The sequence below is a fragment of the Leptonychotes weddellii genome, chromosome X (assembly GCF_054177405.1).
Source record: "Leptonychotes weddellii isolate Sample4059 chromosome X, ASM5417740v2, whole genome shotgun sequence".
In the NCBI taxonomy this organism is placed as follows: Eukaryota; Metazoa; Chordata; class Mammalia; order Carnivora; family Phocidae; genus Leptonychotes; species Leptonychotes weddellii.
The window spans coordinates 48,864,666-48,886,568 of record NC_138385.1 but is presented as its reverse complement, the minus strand read 5'-3'; the positions used below and the strand labels follow the sequence as shown (position 1 = coordinate 48,886,568).

Genomic DNA, 21,903 nt, shown 5'->3' with positions numbered 1-21,903 from the left:
AATATATTTTAAAAACTCAAAATAACCCCTTGAAATTCAATAATAAAACAAACAATCCACATTTTTTAAATGGCTAAAAGATGTGAACAGATACTTCTCCAAAGAAATAAATACACGAAAAGATGCTCACTGCCAGTTATTAGGGGAATTCAAATTAAAATCCTAATGAATACTACTACATGCCTATTTGTAGAGCTAAAATAAAAATACTGACAATACCAAGTAATGACAAGGATGCAGAGCAACTAGAGCTCTCATATGTTGCTGATGGGTATGCAAAATGGTGCAACCACTTGGATAACAGTTTGGAGGTTTCTCACTGAGTTAAAAATACACTTACCATAAGACTAAGCAATCCCTCTCCTTCAGTATTTACTCAAGTGAAATAAAAATTTATGTTCACATAAAACCTGCACATGAATATTTACAGTGGCTTTATTCATCACTGCCAAAAACTGGAAACAAGCCAAATATCCCTTAATTGGGGATTAGACAAACCATGGCATCATCATAAAATGGAACACTATTCAGCAATAAAAAAATAAATTGATACACACAATATAGATTAATCTCAAATGCACTGTATTAAGTAAATAAAGCCAGACTCAAAAGGCTATTTGCTGTATGCCTCTGTTTTACATTAAATCATGGAAAAGACAAAACCTTAGGGACAGAAATTAGATTGATACTTGTCTAGGGTAAAAAGGAGGATTAACTTACGGGGAAATTGTGGAGGGTGATAGAATTGTTTTATATCTTTATGTTGGTGGTGGGAATAAAACTAAACGTATTTGTCAAAGTTTGTAGAACTATAGATGAAAAAGTGATTTTTAAAAATTAAACCTTATATTTTGAGACAACTGCAAATTCACATGCAGTTATGTGAAATACTACAAGAGATCCTATTTGCCCTTTACCCAGTTTCCCCCATGGTAACATCTTACAAAACTATATTACAATATCACAACCACAATATTGACAAGGATATTGTCAAGATAAAGAATAATTCCATCACCACAAAGATCCAAAGAATGAGTTTTACTCTAATGTAAATTATACCTTAATTCTATAAATGAAAATAAAGCTCTAAGTCCTATATTGCTCTCTTAAAATAAAATACCAATATTAATAATTAATTTTAGGGTGTCTCAAAATTAATTTTCTTTTTTTTTTTAAAGATTTATTTATTTATTTATTTGACAGCGAGAGACACAGCGAGAGAGGGAATGCAAGCAGGGGGAGTGGGAGAGGGAGAAGCAGGCTTCCTGCAGAGCAAGGAGCCTGATGCGGGGCTCGATCCCAGGACCCTGGGATCATGACCTGAGCCGAAGGCAGATGCTTAACAACTGAGCCACCAAGGCGCCCCTCAAAATTAATTTTCTAACCATGCTCAATATTTTCATTTAAAAATCACTTACCCTTGTATAATAACTCAAATGCATTATGATTTTTACCATAATTTTAAAATATCTTTTCAATGGACTACTACTTTATTTCTCTACATTTTGAGACTTTTAAACTCCTGCACATTCCATTTCAAAGATTAAATGTAATAAAAGCTAGTCTTCGAGGTCAGTTCAGCCAAATAAAAGAACATACCTTGTAGAGAAGAACACTGGCTTCTTTGGCCATTCCAGAGAGGAGGAGAAAGGGAAGAGAATTTTCTTATCCTCCATTACCTTTCAGAGATTTATACCACTCCATAGAGGTCCTCTGCTGTACTTTCTCTGACAAAACTGACATTTAACACTAGAATTTGCTCAGCAATCAACTGACAAAATATTTTACAATAATTAGCTACAAGATTAAATAAGATATAAGTTAATCAGTGATTTTTCCAAGCCACTAATTTGAAAACAAAATACAGAAATCAGCTATATAAAGGCTTTTTGGGGGGGGGGAGAGGGGAAGTATATCTTTGTAACCTTAAATGACTCTAAGACTTCAAATTTTAAAAGCATGCCTAGAAAACAATGATTTCATGACTACTATGAGTAAAAGTAATCCCAGTGACTAATTTGCAGATAGCCATAAAAATTATTAAAATTATTTTTATGTATACATTCTCTCTTAAATATCCAGCTCAAGTACTGTGTGATATAAATTTCTGACACTGTATATTTTTTCTCCCTTCTCTTTATAGAAATTACCCTGTATTATGTCCCTCCAAAAACATAATATAGCAACCACAGATAGTTGAAATTGTGTTCAATTTATAGTTTTTAATGGGATATTATGAGTAAACATTATTTTCTGAACCAGGCAAGTCATATTACATATTTAGATTTTATATAGACTATGAGGTGGGGTGTTACAGAAAAAAAAAATAAGACACAAAAACAATATAAATAATATATTGGCATTTATACAGATATTTTGGGGTATTCATTCTCATTCTGTTGATCTTCTGCTATACAATCATACTCTCGGTATGAGGTCAATTAGGCTAAAACCATAGTCATACCAAGGAACATTTATATAGTCCACTGTCATTCTAGAGTAACCTGTTAAACATTAGGTCTATTCTTTTTATCTAGAGGATTTTTAAAGTGGACAGATAAAAAGAAAGATATTGCCCCTCTCTTATGATTAAGGAAAACCTCCTAATTCTTCCCTAAGCCTAAGAAGAAGTAATCTTGGGAAAGACCCTGCCTAGATGAGACATTCCTAAATCACTATAGCCCACTGGTATCAATGACAAACAGCTATCAATCTGGTACTTTTGACTGTAGTATTCAAAATGGAAGGAAGAAGATAGGAAGGACAAGAGGAAAAGAGGGAGAGGAGAAGGGAGGAAAAGACACACAAAAGGAAGAAAAAGAAAAGAAAGAAAAAGAAAGTAAGAAAGGATAAAAAGAAAATAAGTTAAAGGAAATAATGAAAAAAATAAAAGTAAAGTATAAGAATATTTGCTGTGAATGGTCACACTTTAACCAACCTTATTGGAATAGTGTTGGGTTAAATCCATATGTTTATTACTCATTACACAACTTTGAATTGGGCTATAATTATAAAACAGTGTAAATTATCTAATATTTATTATTGTATAATTTTTAAAAGAAATATTAACACCATTTTAAGGAAAATAGATTGAATTGTTAAACATATTTATATCACCTTTTCTTCCTGTTATAAGCCTCTGTCCTTTGCTTATAAGTTTACGTTTTTTCTAACTAATCCTTCCTCCTCAGCCAGTTTAAGTCCAAAAGCTATAAAAGCAGAATTTACATTACAAGACTAAATATAAAACAATTTGACATCATTATTCACCCAATAACCTTAATGTAGAAAAGCGATATAGGTCAAATTTATTCTATTTTTTTCCCACCTCCCTTCCTCAACTCCTGACAAAACAGGTATAGTTTATTTTTAAAAATGAAAAGAATTAAATTCTAATTAGCTTTGCAACTAAAACTTGATTGATATAAAATAAAAATTATATAATGCATAAAATCTTAAAACGCTACTGTTCTCTCTTCCTATTATTTTTCTTTCCTTTTCCTTTTTCAATCCCTTTAAATCTACGTTGCTTCTTTTATATATGAAAAAGAGAATCAGGCTATGAATCAAAAAGATTTACTAAACTTTATTTGAACTTTGTCACATCTGCCTGAGCCTTCAAGTTAACAGTTTTATACTTTATTTTTACATTGAAGAGGTATACTTAGGAATTTAAAGCAACTTACCTTTAAAGTGTACTGGTCCAAAATTCTCTGTAAAGACCACATCTTCATTTTAACATTCTGATAATTAAATAAAGATTTTACTATCTACTTATAACATAAGTAACCTTTTGAGATTGGCTCACTCAGCATAATGCCCTTGAGTCCATCCAAGCTGTTGCATATATCAAGAGTTCTTTCCTTTTTACTGCTGGGTAGTATTCCATTGTATGGTTGTATCAGTTTGTTTATCCATTCATTCTTTGAAGGACATTTGGGACATTTCCAGTCTTGGGCTATTATAAATAGAGCTGCTATGAAAATTCATGTATAGGTTTTTATGTGGACATAAGTTTTTATTTCTCTAGGACAAATGCCCAGGATGAGTACTGTATGGTTCTATTTATATCATATTCTCAATATAACAAAACTAGAGATGTAGAATAGATTAGTTGCCAGGAGTTAGGGGAGGGATGTGGAGGGCATGATTGTAAATAGGCAGCACAAGAGAGTTCTTTTGTAGTTGTAAAACAGTTTTGCATATTGATTGTGGTGGTGGTATTCAAATCTATACATGTGATAAAAAGTCACAGAATTACACACAAACAAAAAAATAAATGCACGCAAAAACTAGTGAAATCCAAATAAAGTATATGGTCCAATGAGTTGTACTATACAAATCAATTTCTGGGGTTTGATAACACACTGCAGTTTTATAAGATGTCACCATTGGCGGAAGCTGGGTGATGGTTAGACAGGACCTCTCAGTACTATTTTTGCAACTTATTGTGAGTCTATAATTATTTAAAAATAAAAGCTTTTAAAATTGGTATAATAACGATATTTTACACTTAAGAATCCTGTGAGGATTAGCACCTTGTGTTATAGTAAACCCTAAATATTCAAAATAAAGACAAATAAAACATTTTCACAAATAAAGAAAAAAATGAATCTCTGATTCTGAAACACTTGGTTTAAAAGTTTATAATTCATTATATTTCAAATATGATAACTACTTATGATAAATCTTTCAGTCTAGACTAAAACTAAGATGATGTGTTTTTATCTAGAAAGCTAAATGTCATTTGTTAATTAGGACAGTAACTCCATTGTATAATTTTTTGGTATTACAATTAGAACATATTGAGAGCTATCTTATCTACCTTTTAAATAAATTTTAGTTCACTAAAGAGATGAATAAAACACAAGTCAAGGAAAAAAGAAAACAGGCTTAGACAAATATATATTAAAATATAGAAAAATATAAAATGGGTTTAGGATAAAATAAGAAAATTTGCATACCTGTTAACTTGATATGTCCTATTTCATCAAGCAGAATGCTGTAAATCAAAATTCACACTCAACAAGATGGAATCAAATATTTTTATACAAAACATTTACATAAAAATCATCATAAACTTTAAAATAATATTTGATATACTGGAAAATATTTAAATGATTGATTTCAAATCAACGGGGAAATAAAATCAATGGGTATCTTATAAAGATTACTTTTTTTAAGTAAGTTTCATATAATTATATAATTCATATATAATTTCATGTAATTTTTAAATAAAATAAATAAAAGACTTAATGGAGAAAAAAGTAGCTATAGAAGTACTGGTAACAGGGATTCATAAGAAGAATATAGCTTTACTTTTCTGGCTTCAGGTCTCTATAGACAATTCCTAATTGGTGCAGATGATCCAAAGCAAGGGCCAGTTCTGCAAGGTAGAATTTCACATCTTCCTCTGTAAACAGAACCTAGAATACAATAATTTACCATTTGATCCTTTTTCCAATATTGAATTTTTAAAATTTACTTCATTAAAAACCAATAAACAGACAAATCTAGATAAGTAAAAAAAATAAAAAATAAAAGAAGTAGATAGATTAAACTACTCTTTAAGAATCCTTCTCTTCAATATTAACTGTTTTAATGTAAATCTTCCTAAAGCATATTATGGAATTTACATATCTTCTACACTGAAGAGTCAAATTAGCTTATGTGGAAAAAAGCTTTGTAAATTATGAAATGCTATGTGTGTAACCATGAGGTATAATTATTATAGGTTTAAGTCTATATTCATTCATAAGTGAGTGTTAAATTTACACACAAAATTAGGCACTACTCAACCATTAGATTTACTTTTTTTTCCATTGGATGTAATTTTTAAGATTTATCAAAGGCTTTTGATTGGCAAAACAAATAATTTGTCTAGAAATTGGTTATTTTCACTACAGAAATCTCTGAATTATTAGGAAAGTTCAAAATTTGAATGAAACATCATTAAATCTTATTAGTGACTTGTGCATTTAGAATTATGGCCATTGAATTATATAATACAGACTCCGGTTACTAGTAAAACTGCTGAGAATGAGCAGTTAAAGATAAATTTTGTAACTCTACCTACTTTTTATTAAAATGATCTATAGAAAAACAAAGATTGTGCATTATCTAACTTTCAGGGAGTTCATTTGAATATTATAATGGTAAAGTTATAAAAACATAATTTTCACTTGATACTTTTTTATTAAGAATAAACATATTTGATATTTTATTAAGAATAAAAATATTTGTTACTTATTTAACTTCTCAGGAAGGCTAATCAAAATTTTAATTTAAACCTAACACATAAGGAAATCCTAAACAAAAATCTTTCTAACTTTAAAGAAGCTTTGTCCAGGTTACAGTTTTATGGCAAGCATATTATTTTGTCATGAAGCTGTCTCTGAAAAGCCTCATGATAGACACAAATAAGAAACTTACTAAGTAGCAATTATGTGCCAGTAAATTTACATTCATCATGTTATTACAACCTTTCAAACAACACTATGAGGTATATATTATCACCACCTTACATCTGGAGAAAGAGACTCAGAATCAGAATAGCTAGAATAACATAGCTAATAAGTAGGCCCACAATTTGAACTCAGGAATACTTATCTCTAAGAACTACCTCTTCCCAGAAGCCACTTCCACCATATGTTATGTTTCAACTAATGCTTTCCTATTTACTAATCATCCTATCACCAATGAACCCATGAAAGAAAATCATCTAAACCCTAGCACCTTGAGTTAAGCACTGCTAGTCTTTTGTTGTCTGCTCTTCAAATCATTTGTGCATGTGTGTTTTAACATATTTAAGATCACAGTATATATACTATTTAGTGGCTTCCTTTTTACCCATTTAATATTATAACATAAGCAGTCTCCCACATTTTTAAAATTTATAGTTTTCAATAGTTGCATAGTATCAACATACTAATTTACCATAATTTACCTAAATGTTCATTTGGATTATTTCCAGTTTTTCATTATTTAAATAACTCTGTAATATGCATATATATATATTTTTTATTTATTTCCCCAAAAAGAATTCCTAAGAAATAAAACAGGAAATACTGGGTCTGTGAAAATAAATAGTCCAAGATTTTGACATATAGAATAAAATTATTTTCCAAAAAGTTTACAGTAATTTCTACTCCCATCAGCAATTTATGAAAGCATTTGTCTTACCACATCCACAATAGCACTGAATATTACTCTTCAAAAATATTTTTTAATTTGATACACAAAAATGCCACCAATTGTTTTAATTTAAATTTTGATTCCTAGGCTAAACATTTTTCCATGTCCTTTAGGCCTTTCTATTTTGTAAGTAAATTATTGGTAATGTTTTTGCCTATTTTCCATTATTTACTTACTGTTTTTTTCAATCGGTATAAGCCCTTTAAATATTAAAAATGTCAGTTCTTCATCACATTACTTGTAAATATTTTCACCATTCTGTGCTTGTTTTTGACATTCAGGAATTCTTAATTTTATGTAGTCAAATTTATCTATCATTTCTGTATGATTTTCCTTCATTATTTTAATGATTAAGGAGAAACCTCCACTAAGTGGTCAACTGCAAATTTGGCTGCCATTTTCTTTTAGGACAATTGTTTTTCCAGATTTAACTCTTAAGTGAAATTTATCTTTGTATGGTAGAGATGAAAATTTAAAATGATATTCTTCTGAAATATCTAACTGATTTATCATATACTATTTATTGAACAATCAGTCTCTTTGCCATTAACTTGTGATTCTCCTTTATCATAATAACATATGGTAAATCATATACACCTGAGTATTTGGGGGCTTTATAGTATGTGTTTAATCTTGTGTTGATATTCTGATGTTCTGCTTATAGCAGCAGTTTTACAAAGTTTTAAACAAGAGGAAGGGCAAGAAAAGTGTGTTATTTTCAAAATGTCTTAGTTTTTTTTTTTTTTTCATTTGTTTACTTTTCTAGATAAGCTGGTAAAATTATTCTGTCATTTTCAAACAGACAGAAGTTCCTATTGGGACTTTGCTTGAAAAAAATTTTAAACCTATAAATTAATTCTGGAAAAACTGGCAGCTTTATAATTATCACCATTCATCCAAATATATTTTCTTAATATTAGCAAAGTAAAACACGGCTTAAGAGTTTTGTGTGTTTGTGTGTTGGGGGGGAGGTGTTTGGGGGAGAGAAATTTGGGGAGGTACTGTTCCCTTTGAAATATATATGACATATAATATTCTTTAACACATACAAAAATATACTTTTTAAAGTCTTTTACTAAGGCATGAAGAACATGACCTCATTTTGGATGACATAACAGGTTTTTTGTGTGTATATACAAGTGAAATATAACCAAAAACAACTTCTTATTAATAAGTTGTCTATAGAAGTAACAAATCATTTGCTAAAATCCTGTTCAATGAATATACTAATTTATTGTCTTTGGCAAATGCATTTAAAATGCTTGCTCTTACCTAATATTCCAGACTTAGGAATCAAAACTTACTGACTGCATCTCTGTGCTAGTATGGGTTTAGATAGTCCCACATCGAGAATGAAGGTCTGAAGAGTTTAAAAGAAAATTAGAAATGACTACGAGTAAAAATTTCTCAAACACATTCTTGAAAATTCTACACTGTAACACAAGAAATCATGAATTCTGGGGCCCTGTTTCACTGCTGCCATTCTGTGTCTTGACACAAGCTTTTAAGTGGAAGTGGGTCCTAGACAGACCCTACCATAAACTGAATTCTGTTCTATAATAAATAATATACCAAGATCACAGTCTATGTTCATGCATGGCATGTTCTACACTGGACATAGACAGATACAAGCCAGAGACCTTAGCCACTTAAGCACTGGCTAGCATACAGTTCCTTTTTCACAGCAAGTTCCAGAGCTCTGGGAATCAATAATAGCTCTCCCACACTCAACATCTTAATTCTGGAAGTGAGATGTTGAAACACTATCACCCAATTAAAATGCTATTCCCAGACTGCCACTTTAAGACAAAATGAAGTAGACAAGGACAGGATATATTTCCTGCCTGAAACAACTAAAACACAGTACAAAATCTATGAAATGACACTTTTCAAAACATTAGCCATCAGTCAACAAAGGACAATGAATACTGAAAAATGGGAAACAAACAAGGTAAGCCCTACAGCTGTCCTACCTTACTATCTAGAGTTTCCAAGCAGCTGTGTAAGGAGAGTCAAGTCAGGCAGAGCCTGTAAGACTCCCTGAGTTAATGAGAGGCTGGGGAGACAAGAAGGATAGAATTCACAAGATAGCATATAGAAAGGAGAACTTCAGAGAGAGATAGAGAGAGACAGAGAGAGCGCTATAGAGTTATGTAGAGGTCTCCCTCAAGCATTTACCAGAAAAATGCTTAGGACACAGGAGTAAGGAAATTATCCTGAGCTAGAAAACAATCAATGAAAGGATTAGAAGACTGTTCAATGGAACTTACACAGGGCCAGGAATACTTCCTGTTACCTCCAACCACAGCAGAAAACCTCATATTTCACAGGGTATTGGACAGAGTAATCCAAAGTGTTTTGCTTCAGAGTGGTGCAAAATTAGTCCCTGATTAAATGCTGTTCTGGTCCAGTTTAACAACCTGAAAAAATCAAACTAGTTTTATATTCCAAAACAAATCTCAATATTTGTAAGAATATAAAAATATGATCACCTAACAAGATAAATTTCAGAAAGTCTGCCATCCAATAAAAAATTACCAATCATGGATCTGAGGAAACTACTTGAGCCCAGGTAAGCCTAAGGGATTAAAAACAAGAATTCACAGAATTCACAAAGTAACAGGATAGGTCCTATTCTCAAAAGTGAGAGTGAAAAACTTCATAATTCACAGGATACTGGTTTAGAGTACTAAGAAGGGTGATGTTTCAGTATTGGGAAAAATTAATTCTAGACCAAATTCTGCTCTGGTCCCACATAACAAAACTTAAAAGCAAGACTCAAAAGGTTAACTGTAGGGGCACCTGGGTGGCTCAGTTAGTTAAGCGGCTGCCTTTGGCTCAGGTCATGATCCCAGGGTCCTGGGATCGAGCCCCGCATCGGGCTCCCTGCTCGGTGGGGAGCCTGCTTCTCCCTCTCTGTCTGCCTGCCTCTCTGCCTACTTGTTCTCTCTCTCTATCTCTCTGTCAAATAAATAAATAAAATCTTTAAAAAAAAAAAAAAAGGTTAACTGTATCCAAGAACAAAGCTAAATACTACTTATAAGAAAGCAATAGGGGGTGCCTGGGTGGCTCAGTCCATTAAGTGTCTGTCTTCAGCTCAGGTCATGATCCCAGGACCCTGGGGTCAAGCCCCACGTCGGGCTCCCTGCTCAGTGGGGAGCCTGCTTCTCCCTCTCCCTCTGCCTGCCACTCCCCCTTCCTTGTGCTCTCTCACTCTCTCTCTATCAAATAAATAAATAAAATCTTAAAAAAAAAAACAATAGTATCCAGAATACAAGAAAAATAAATTCATAAGGCCTATCATCCAATAAAAAATTACCATGCAATTTTACTGCCATTGAAGCATGAAAGCAGACATAGACAATACTTAAACCAAAGGATGTTGCTGTGTTCCAATAAAACTGTATTTACAGAAATAAGCAACTGGCCATATTTGGCCTGAGACCACAGATTCCGATTTCTGAGTTACAAATTTATACTATAAACACTAAAATAACTATTAAAGTAACACAAAAAAGTGTTATAGATAAAAACAGTTAAATTAAAAATAAGGCAATAAAGGTGGGGGGTCCAAATAGTGCCATAGGAAGATCCTGAACTCACCTCCTCCCATGGACACACATAATCTATGGCTACATATGGAAAAGTTCCCTCTGAAAGAGACCTGAGGGGTGCCTGGGTGGCTCAGTCAGTTAAGTGTCTGCTTTCAGTGTCCTGGGATCGAGCCCCACGTTGGGCTCCCTGCTCCCTGCTCAACAGGGGGTCTTCTTCTCCCTCTGCCCCTCCCCCTGCTCATGTTCTCCCTCTCACTCTGTGTGCTCTCTCTCAACTAAATAAATAAAATCTTAAAAAAAAATAAAGAGACCTGAAAACTAGCTAAACAGATTCTTCACAAGAAATGGTAAAAGGCCCACACATTTAGAGGCTACAGAGGTGGACTGAGGAACATAGGCAAGGGGACACACCTTTGTGCCCTCCATCAGCCTTGCTACAGCTCATTGGTACCTCACAGAAAGGAAATTGTATGCTCATATGAAGCTCTAATTTTTGCAACTATAGCCCAAGGGACCCCCTCTAGATTGCCTGGTCTGGAGGCTAGTAGGGTTTACAACTGCAGTCCAAAGGGATGTATATATTGGCATGCTTTAAAACTCCTGCCAGAGGACCTGGCTTTCAATCAGCCTGAAACTAGGTGCTGACTGAGATCTTTCCATTTGGAACACTGACAGGTCTTGGCACATCATCAAAACTGGGACCTATAAAGAATAAATCAGGCTGCTTTGACAATAATGGTTTTGTTTTAAAGGTTTTATTTATTTATTTTGAGAAAGATAAAGACAAAGAGAGAGAGAAGGAGACAGAAAAGAAAGAGAGAGAGGGAGGTGAGAGGCAGAGAGAGAGGGAGAGAATCTCAAGCAGACTCCATGCTGAGTGCAGAGCTGGACATGGGGCTTGACCTCACAACTGTAAGATCATGACCTGAGCCAAACTCAAGAGTTGGACACCTTACTGACTGAGCCACCCAGGCGCCCTGACAATCATGAAGGTTTAAGAGACAACCATGAGCTCAGGTATGGTTGAAAGATAAGATTCATCTCTTACACAAGACCACTCTTTCAAGACTGGGAGAAGTATATGTTTCACCTAATGTATATAAAAACACAGAAAGTCAAGCAAAATGAGGAAATAGAGGAATATGTTCCAAATGAAATAACAAGATAAAACCTCAGGAAAAAAAACCTCAATTTAACATAGATAAGTAATTTACCCAATAAAGAGTTCAAAGTAATAGTTATAAAGATGCTCAACAAACTACAAAGAAAAATGGAAACACAGTGAAAACTTCAACAAAGAGATAGAAAATAGACAAAAGTACCAAACAAAGATCATAGAGCTGAAGAATAAAATAACTAAATTGAAAAATATACTAGAGGGTTTCAACAGCAGACTAGATGGAGCATAAGAAAGACTCAGTCATTTAGAAGACAGGGCAGTTGAATTCACCCAAAAAGAGCAGAAAAAGAAAAAATAATTTAAAAAAGTGAAGACAGCTTTTGTGTCCTATGGACAACATAAAGCAGAATAACATTCACATTATAGGGGTCCTAGGAGAGAGAGAGAGGAGAGAGAGAAAATGGCAGAAAACTTATTTGAAGAAACAATAGCTGAAAACTTCTCTAACCTGGAGAAGGAAACATCTAGATAAAGGAAGCCCACAGAGTTCCAAATAAGAAAAACCCAAAAAGATCCACACAAAGACACATAAGCAAAATTTCAGAAGTTAAAAATAAAGAGGTAATCTTAAAAGTATCAAGAGAAAAACAACTTATTACACACAAGGGAACCCCATAGGACTATCAACATTATTTTTCAACAGAAACTTTGCAGGCCAGAAGAGAGTGGCACAATATATTCAAAGGGCTGAAAGGGGGGGAAAAAAAAAAAAAAAGAACTGTACAAGAGTACTCTACCTGGTAAGATTAGCAAGATTAGCATTCAGAATTGAAAGAAAAATAAAGAGTATTCCAGATTAGAAAAAGCAAAAGAGTTCATCACCACTAAACTGGCCTTATAAGAAATGTTAAGGGACTTCTTAAGTAGAAAAAAAGGGTGTTAATTATTAACAAGAAAACATGTGGAAGTATAAATCTCACTAGTCAAGGTAAATACAGGAGTCCTCCCCATTACTGGCAAGAGATATGTTCCAACACACTCCTGAAACTGAAGGTAGTACCAAACCTTATACATACTATGTTTACTCAGTACATATATATCTATAATAAAGTTTAACTTAATTTTAGCATAGTAAGAGATTAGCAACAATAACTTATAATGAAAAAGAACAATTATAACATTATACTGTAATAAAAGTTACATGAATGCAGTCTCTGTCTCTCTCAAAATAATTACTATACTGCGCTCACCCTTCTTCTTGTGATGATTTGAGATGATAAAATGCCTAAGTGATGAGATGAAGTAAAGGGAATAACATAGGCATTATGCCATAGCACTAGCCTACTGATCTTCTGAGGATATGTCTTAAGTAGGATAATCTGCCTCTGGACCATGGGTTCCCATTGGTAAATGAAACCAAACAAAGAAAAACTGTGGACAATGAGGGACTATTGTATATAATAAAGGTGGGTTAATTGTTTCAAACAGTAGTGTGAAGAATAAAAGACACAAGTAGTAAAAATAAAGATAAATACAATAATCGGTTAAGGGATACACAAAATAAAAAGATGTAAAATGTTACATCAAAAACATAAAATGTGGCAGAGGGAGTAAAAAAATGCATAAAATATATATGTATAGAGAGAGGGAGAAAAAGAGGGGGAGAGAGAGGAAGAAAGACGAAGAGAGGGAGAAAGAGGAGAGAAAGAAAATGAGGGAGAGAGAGGGAGAAAAAGGGAGAGACAGAGGCTGTTAATATGTGAGCCCCATGGTAACCAAAAAGCAAAAACCTATAGTAGATAAAAAAGATAGTAATAAAGGAATCTAAGTGTTACACTGAAGAAAGTCATCAAACCACAAAGGAAGAGTGCAGAAGAAAGAAAAAGAAACTATAAAACAGCTAGAAAATGATTAGCAAAATGGCAGAAGTACCATACCTATCAATAATTATTTAAATATAAATGGACTTATTTTTTAAATCAAAGGACACAGAGTGGCTGAATAAATATAAAACAAGACCCATCTATATGCTGTCTACAAAAGACTCACTTTAAACATAAGGACACACAGACTAAAAGTGAAGGCATGGACAAGTAACAAAATGGTAATAAATGCATAGCTACCAATAATTACTTTGAATGTAAATGAACTAAATGCTCAAATTAAAAAGCATAGGATGACAGGGGGAATAAAAAAACAACAACTATCTAAATACTCCCTACAAGAGACTCATTTCAAATTTAAAGACACCAACAGATTGAAAATGAGAGGATAGAGAAACACTTACCATGCAAATGGATGTCAAAAGAAAGCTGGGATAGCAAGATATATATTAAACAAAAAAGACTTTAAAACAGAATATAACAACAAAGACACTATATAATAATAAAGGGGACAATCCACCAAGAAGATGTAACAGTTTTAAATATTTATGCACCGAAATGGGAGCACCCAAATACATAAAACAGTTAAAAACAAATTAAAAGTAATACAACAACAGCAGGGGACTTTAACACCCCACTGACATTGATTGACAAATCATCCAAACAAAACCAACCAGGAAACTGGCTTTGAATGACACACTGATTCAGATGGATATAACAAATATATTCAAAACATTCCAAACTAAAACAGCAGATTACACATTCTTTTCAAGTACACATGGAATATTCTCCAGAATAGATCACATATTAGGCCACAAAACAAGTCTCAACAAATTCAAAAAGGTCGAAGTCATACCATACATCATTTCTGACTACAACACTATGAAACTAGAAATCAACCACAAGAAAAAATCTGGAAAGAGCATGAAAACATGGAGGTTAAATAATATGCAACTAAATAATGAATGGAACAACCAAGACATTCAAGAAGATTCAAAAATTACATGGAAACAAATGAAAATGAAAACAATGATCCAAAATCTTTGGGATGCAGCAAAAGCAGGTATAGGAGGGAATGTAATAGCAATACAGGCCTACCAGAAAAAGCATAAACAGAACCACCTTGGGTGACAAAGCTGCAAAACAGGCTGCCTAACCTGCTTAAACAAAGAACCACAATCCTGAGCTATGCTGGTCCTACCCCTCACAGTCAAGTTAGCCATAGTCCCAGGGATGAGGGCTCCTTCCCCAGAAGACCAGCAGAAACACCTGTCCACACCACGTCTCCCAACGAGAGAGTTCTGCAAGGCTTCAGTTCTAGTGGAAGTACCAACAGGACTCATTTATCAAGCTGACCAAAGCACACCTAGTTAAAATTCACCACACTCTGCCCAAGGACGAAACACTGCCCACTACAGACAAGGAGAGCCTCTCCAAACGACTGGCCTGAAGGACAGAGTGCTAGAACACAGCAACAGAGTACATGTAGCACACACCAGAGACACTCCCTGAAGCACCAGGCCCTGGACACTATATGACCTCTGCTGCAAAAAGCCATTACTCTTAGAAGCAGGACAAATAACAGCTTTTTCTAACACAGAACACAGAGATGTAGAAAAAATTCCAAGATGGAAGAATTCACCCCAATGAAACAACAAGAAAAGGTCAAAGTCAGAGATCTCAGTGAAGCAATTATAAGTAACATGCCTGATGGGGAATTTAAAGCAACAATTCTAAGGATACTTGCTGGATTTGAGAAAAGAATGTAAGACATCAGGGAGGTCCTTGCTGCAGAGATAAACGAGTCAAAAAACAGTCAGAAATGAAAAATGCAATAACTGAAATTTGAAACAGACTGGATATGCAATGAAAACAAGCATGAAAGAAGCAGAGGAACATTTTAGTGATATGGAAGATAAATTAATGGAAAACTATCAAACTGAACAAAAGAGAGAAAGAAGAATTATGGAACATGAGTAGAGACTTAGGGAACTCACTGACTCCATCAAATGTAATTACTTTATATCATAGGGGTCCCAGGAGAAGAAAAGAAAGAGAAAAGGGGACAGAAAATTTATTTCATAAAATAATAGCTGAAAACATCACTAATCTGTGGAAAGAAACAGATATCCAGATACAGGAGGCACAAAATCAACAAAAGCAGGCCAATATCAAGACATATTGTAATTATATTTCCAAAATATAGTGATAAAAAAAATCATAAGAGCAGCAAGACAAAAACAGTCCTCAACTCACAAGGAAAGACCCCTAAGGCTAACTGCAGATCTCTCAACAGAAACATAGCAAGCCAGAAGGGAGAGACATGATATATTCAAAGTTGTGAGTAGGGGAAAAATCTGAAGCCAAGAAAACTCTATCCATTCAGGCTATCACTAAGAATAGAGGGAGAGATAAAGAGTGTCCTACACAAAAACTAAAGGACACTGTGACCACTAAATCAGCCCTGTAAGAAGTATTAAAGGGGGCTCTTTGAATAGAAAGGAAAGAAAAGGTGACAAAGACTCTTTGGAACAGAGAAAATCTCCAGAAACAATGAGAAAACAAGTGATAAAATGGCACTAAATACATATCTATTGGTAATTACTATGAATGTAAATGGATTAACACTCTAATCAAAAAGCATAGGGTGTCAGGGAAGGAGGAAAAGATGGCAGAGGAGTAGGGGACCCTATTCCAACCAGTCCCCTGAATTGAGCTGGATATCTACCGGACCACTCTGAACAATGATATAATCAGCCTGAGATGTAAGAAGATATATCAGGATCTCTACAAACAATATCGAAGGTGGTTGGTTTCGAGGTATGAAGCTGGGAGCCATGATTCCGCAGGCAGGTATCAGAAGATAAACGGAAGGGGGAGGAACCTTTGGAATCCAGCACCATCGGTACACAAAAGCCTCCTGTACTGGGGACGGGGCACAGACTCACAGACCGGTAGCGGTGGGGAAAGGATTTTAAGGCACTCCCCAGACTGAAATCTGGCACAGCAGGGCCGTGCATGCGAACTGGGGGCAGATGCTGGTTTTAAAAGCACATAGGGTGGAGCCACGCCTGGATCTGGAAGCTAGGATTGGGAGTGCTGCTGAGGGGTGCACAACACAGGAGATACTGCAGTTTTTAGCAGCACAGACAGAAACGGAGATAGTATGGCCTAGAGAACTCAAAGAAGAACAGACTGTGATCTCTCTCCTCTGAAGCAGAGGGTTTGAAATGATCTCTTCTGCTCTGACTCTTGGAAGACATACAGAAAGCCACCAGGGAAAGCCTCCAGAGAACAAAAGTTCCCCAAAAACCGTTTTTCACTGAGCACATCCCCCCCCAACAGGGGGCAGGGCAACTCTGCCCAAACAGAGTTGCCTGAGTAACAGCACAGCAGGTCCCACCCCCAGAAGACAGGCTGGGAGAACAAGAGGCGAACAACACTAAGGTCCCTAAAAAACATGTGCATCTTGTTTGGGTTCTGGTCAATAATTTGGACTCTGTACATTCCCTCACCCATCCCTCAACAGAATGACTAAGAGGAAGAACCCCAGAAATAGGAAAGACTCAAAGACAGTGACATCTGCCACAGATTTACATATGGATACAGATATAAGCAAGATGTTGGAAATGGACTTCAGGGTAAGAGTTATGAAGATGATAGCTAGAATGGAGAAATCGATTAATGGCAACATAGAGTATCTAAGGGCAGAAATGAGAGCTGAACTGGAAGAGATTAAAAATGCTATCAATGATCCAATCTAATCTAGATACTCTAACAGCTAGGGTAAACGAGGCAGAAGAAAAAATTACCGATCTAGAAGACAAATTAATAGAAAGGAAGGAAAAAGAGGAGGCCTGAGAGAAACAGCTTAAAATCCATGAAAACAGAATTAGAGAAATAAGTGAGGCCATGAAACATTCCAATGTCATAATTGTCCGGTTCCCTGAGGGGGTGGAGAGAGAGAGGACTAGAAGATATATTTGAGCAAATCGAAGCTGAGAACTTCCCTAATCTGGGGAATGAAACAAACATTCACGTCCTAGAGGCAGAGAGGACCCCTCCCATCATGGAAAACAGACCAACACCCTGGCATGTAATAGTAAAACTCTCAAATCTTAGAACCAAGAAAACAGTCTTAAAGGCAGTTAGGGGGAAGAGATTCCTTACGTATAGAGGGAGGAACATCAGAATAACGTCAGATGTATCCACAGAGACCTGGCAAGCCAGAAAGGCCTGGCAAGAATATTCAGGGTAATAAATCAGAAGAACATGCAGCCAAGAATACTTTATCTGGCAAGGCTGTCATTTAGAATGGATGGAGAGATGCAATGCTTCCAGTCTGGCAGAAGCTGTAAGAATATGTGACCACTAAGCCGGCCCTGCAAGAAATATTAAGGGGGGTTCTATAAAAGGAGAAAGACCCCAAGAGTGATATAGAACAGAAATTTACAGAGACAATCTATAAAAACAAGGATCTCACAGGCAACATGATGACGACAAATTCATATCTTTCAATAATCACTCGCAATGTGAACTGCCTAAAGGTTCCCATGAAATGGCACAGTGTTGCAGATTGGGTAAAAAGTAAGGACCCATCCATATGCTGTCTACAAGAGACTCATTTTGAACTTAAAGATACATCCAGACTGAAAGTGAAGCGATGGAGATCCATCTTCCATGCCAACGGACCTCAAAACAAAGCTGGGGTAGCAATTCTCATATCAGACAAATTAGATTTTAAGATAAAGACTGCAGTTAGAGACACAGAAGGACACTATATCATTCTTAAAGGGTCTATCCAACAAGAAGATCTAACAATTTTAAGTATCTATGCCCCCAACATGGGAGCAGCCAACTATATAAGCCAACTGTTAACCAAAATAAAGAGACATATTGATAATAATATTTTAATTGTAGGAGACCCCAATACTCCACTCTCAGCATTAGACAGATCATCTAAGCAGAAAATCAATAAAGAAACAAGAGCTTTGAATGATACACTGGACCAGATGGAACTCACAGATATATACACAACATTCCACCCTAAAATAAAAGAATACTCATTCTTCTCCAGCACACGTGGAACTTACTCCAGAATAGACCACACACTGGGTCACAAATCAGGTCTCAATTGATACCAAAAGTTTGAAATTATTTCCTGCATCTTCTCAGACCATAATGCTTTAAAACTGCAACTCAATCACAAGAAAAAATTTGGAAGAAATTCAAACACTTGTAAGCTAAAGACCACTCTGCTCCAGAATGTTTGGGTCAACCAGGAAATCAAAAAAGAACTTAAACAATTCATGGAAACCAATGAGAATGAAAACATATCGGTCCAAAACCTATGGGATACTGCAAAGTCAGTCCTAATGTAGAAATATATAGCCATCCAAGTCTCACTCAAAAGAATTGAAAAATCCCGAATTCACCAACTAACTTTACACCTTAAAGAACTGGAGAAAAAAACAACAAATGATGCCTAAGCCATGTATTAGGAGAGAAATAATTAAGATTAGAGCAGAGATCAATGAATTAGAAACCAGAAACACAGTAGATCAGATCAACAAAACCAGAAGCTGGTTCTCTGAAAGAATTAACAAGATCAATAAACCACTGGCCAGACTTATCCAACAGAAAAGAGAAAGGACCCAAATTAATAAAATTATGAATGAAATGGGAGAGTTCACCACTAACACCAAGGAAATAGAAACAATTACTAGAAATTATTATCAACAACTATATGCCAATAAATTAAGCAATGTGGAAGAAATGGATACCTACCTGGAAACCTATAAACTCCCAAGACGGAAAGAGGAAGAAACTGACAACTTGAATAGGCCAATAACCAGTAACGAGATTGAAGCAAAAATCTCCCATAAAAAAAGAGTCCAGGGCCTGATGGATTCCCAGGGGACTTCTACCAAACATTCAAAGAAGAATAATACCTAGTGTCCTGAAGCTATTTCAAAAAATAGAAACAGAAGGAAAGCTTCCAGACTCATTCTATGAGGCGAGCATTACCTTATTCCCCAAACCAGGCAAAGACCCCATCAAAAAGGAGAACTTTAGACTGATATCCCTGATGAATATGGATTCCAAAATCCTCAACAAAATCCTAGCTAATAGGATCCAACAATACATTAAAAGGATCATCACAACGACCAAATGGGATTTATCCCCGGGATGCAAGGGTGGTTCAACACTCGCAAGTCAATCAATATGAGAGAGCACATTAATAAGAGGAGAGAGAAGAACCATACGGTCCTCTCAATTGATGCAGAAAAAGCATTTGACAAACTACAGCATCCTTTCCTGATTAAAACTTTTCAGAGTATAGGGATAGAGGGAACATTCCTCCAACTCATAAAATCCATCTATGAAAAACCCACAGCAAATATCCTCAATGGGGAAAAGCTGAGAGCCTTTCCCTTAAGATCAGTAACACGTCCAAGATGCCCACTCTCGCCACTGTTGTTCAACATTGTACTAGAAGTCCTAGCAACAGTAATCAGACAACAAAAAGAAATAAAATGTATTCAAAATGGCAAAGAAGAAATTAAACTCTCTTCGCAGATGATGTAATAATTTATGTGGAAAACCCAAAAGACTCCAACCCCCAAATTACTAGAACTCATACAGAAATTCAGTAATGTGGCAAGATACAAAATCAATGCACAGATATCAGTTGCTTTCTTACACACTAACAATGCAACTGTAGAAGGAGAAATTAGGGATATGATTCCATTTACAATACCACCAAAACCATAAGATACCTCAGAAAAAACCCAACCAAAGACGTAAAGGATGTATACTCTAGGAACTACAGAACACTCATGAAAGAAATTGAAGAAGACACAAAAAGATGGAAAAACATTCCATGCTAATAGATTGGAAGAATAAACATTGTCAAAATGTCCATGCTGCCCAAAGCAATCTATACCTTCAATGACATCCCAATCAAAATTCCAATGACATTTTTCAAAGTGTTGGAACAAAGAATCCTAAAATTTGTATGGAATCAGAAAAGACCCCGAATCACCAAGGAAATGTTGAAAAAGAAAAACAAAGCTGGGGCATCATGTTGCCTGAATTTAAGTTATATTACAAAGCCGTGACCACCAAAACAGCAAGGCACTGGCACAAGAGCAGACACATACATCAATGGAACAGAATAGAGAGCCCAGATATGGACCCTCAACTCTATGGTCAAATTTTCAACAACACAGGAAAAAATATGCAATGGAAAAAAGACAATCTCTTCAATAAATGGTGCTGGGAAAACTGGATAGCTATATACAGAAGAATGAAACTTGACGATTCTCTTATACCATACACAAAGATAAACACAAAATGGATGAAAGACCTCAATGTGAGACAGGAATCCATCAAAATCCTAGAGGAGAATATAGGCAGTAACCTCTTTGACATAGCCCACAGCAACTTCTTTCAAGATGCATTTCCAGGGGCTAGTGAAAAAAACAAAAATGAACTTTTGGGACTTCATCAAGATAAAAAGCTTCTGCACAGCAAGGGAAACAGTCAACAAAACAAAGAGGCAACCCACAGAATGGGAGAAGATATTTGCAAGTGACACTACAGACAAAGCACTGATTCCCAAGGTCTATAAAGAACTTCTCAAACTCAACACCCAAAAAACAAAAAATCAAGTAAAAAACTGGGCAGAAGACATGAACAGACACTTCTCAAAAGAAGACATACAAATAGCTACCAGACACATGAAAAAATGTTCATCATCATTAGCCATCAGGGAAATTCAAATCAAAACCACATTGAGATACCACCTTACACCAGTTAGAATGGCAAAAATTGACAAGCCAAAAGACAACAAATATTGGAGAGGTTGTGGAAAAAGGGGAACCCTCTTACACTGTTGGTGGGAATGCAAGTTGGTACAGCCACTTTGGAAAACAGTGTGGAGGTGCCTCAAAAATTAAAAATAGTTACCCTATGACCCAGCAATTGCACTCCTGGGTATTTACCCCAAAGACACAGATGTAGTGAAAAGAAGGGCCATATGCACCCCAATGTTCCTAGCAGCAATGTCCGAAATAGCCAAACCGTGGCATGAGCCGAGATGCCCTTCAACAGAAGAATGGATAAAGAAGATGTGGTCCATATATACAAT

General features: G+C 35.3%; 1 protein-coding gene across 2 annotated transcripts in view; it reads right to left on the bottom strand.

Moving 5' to 3' along the window:
• The window catches only part of RPS6KA6 (ribosomal protein S6 kinase A6), a 179,093-nt gene that overhangs the window by 53,164 nt on the left and 104,026 nt on the right, over positions 1-21,903 (bottom strand). Inside the window, exons 7-9 of one of the 2 annotated variants that reach the window (XM_081808584.1) lie at positions 5,320-5,426; positions 4,965-5,002; positions 3,809-3,958 (exon numbers count right to left, since the gene is read on the bottom strand). In XM_081808584.1, the coding sequence (XP_081664710.1) occupies positions 3,809-3,958; positions 4,965-5,002; positions 5,320-5,426 (295 nt within the window). The remainder of the gene's footprint in view (positions 1-3,808; positions 3,959-4,964; positions 5,003-5,319; positions 5,427-21,903) is intronic. The other variant, XM_006726917.3, reaches the window with a different exon arrangement.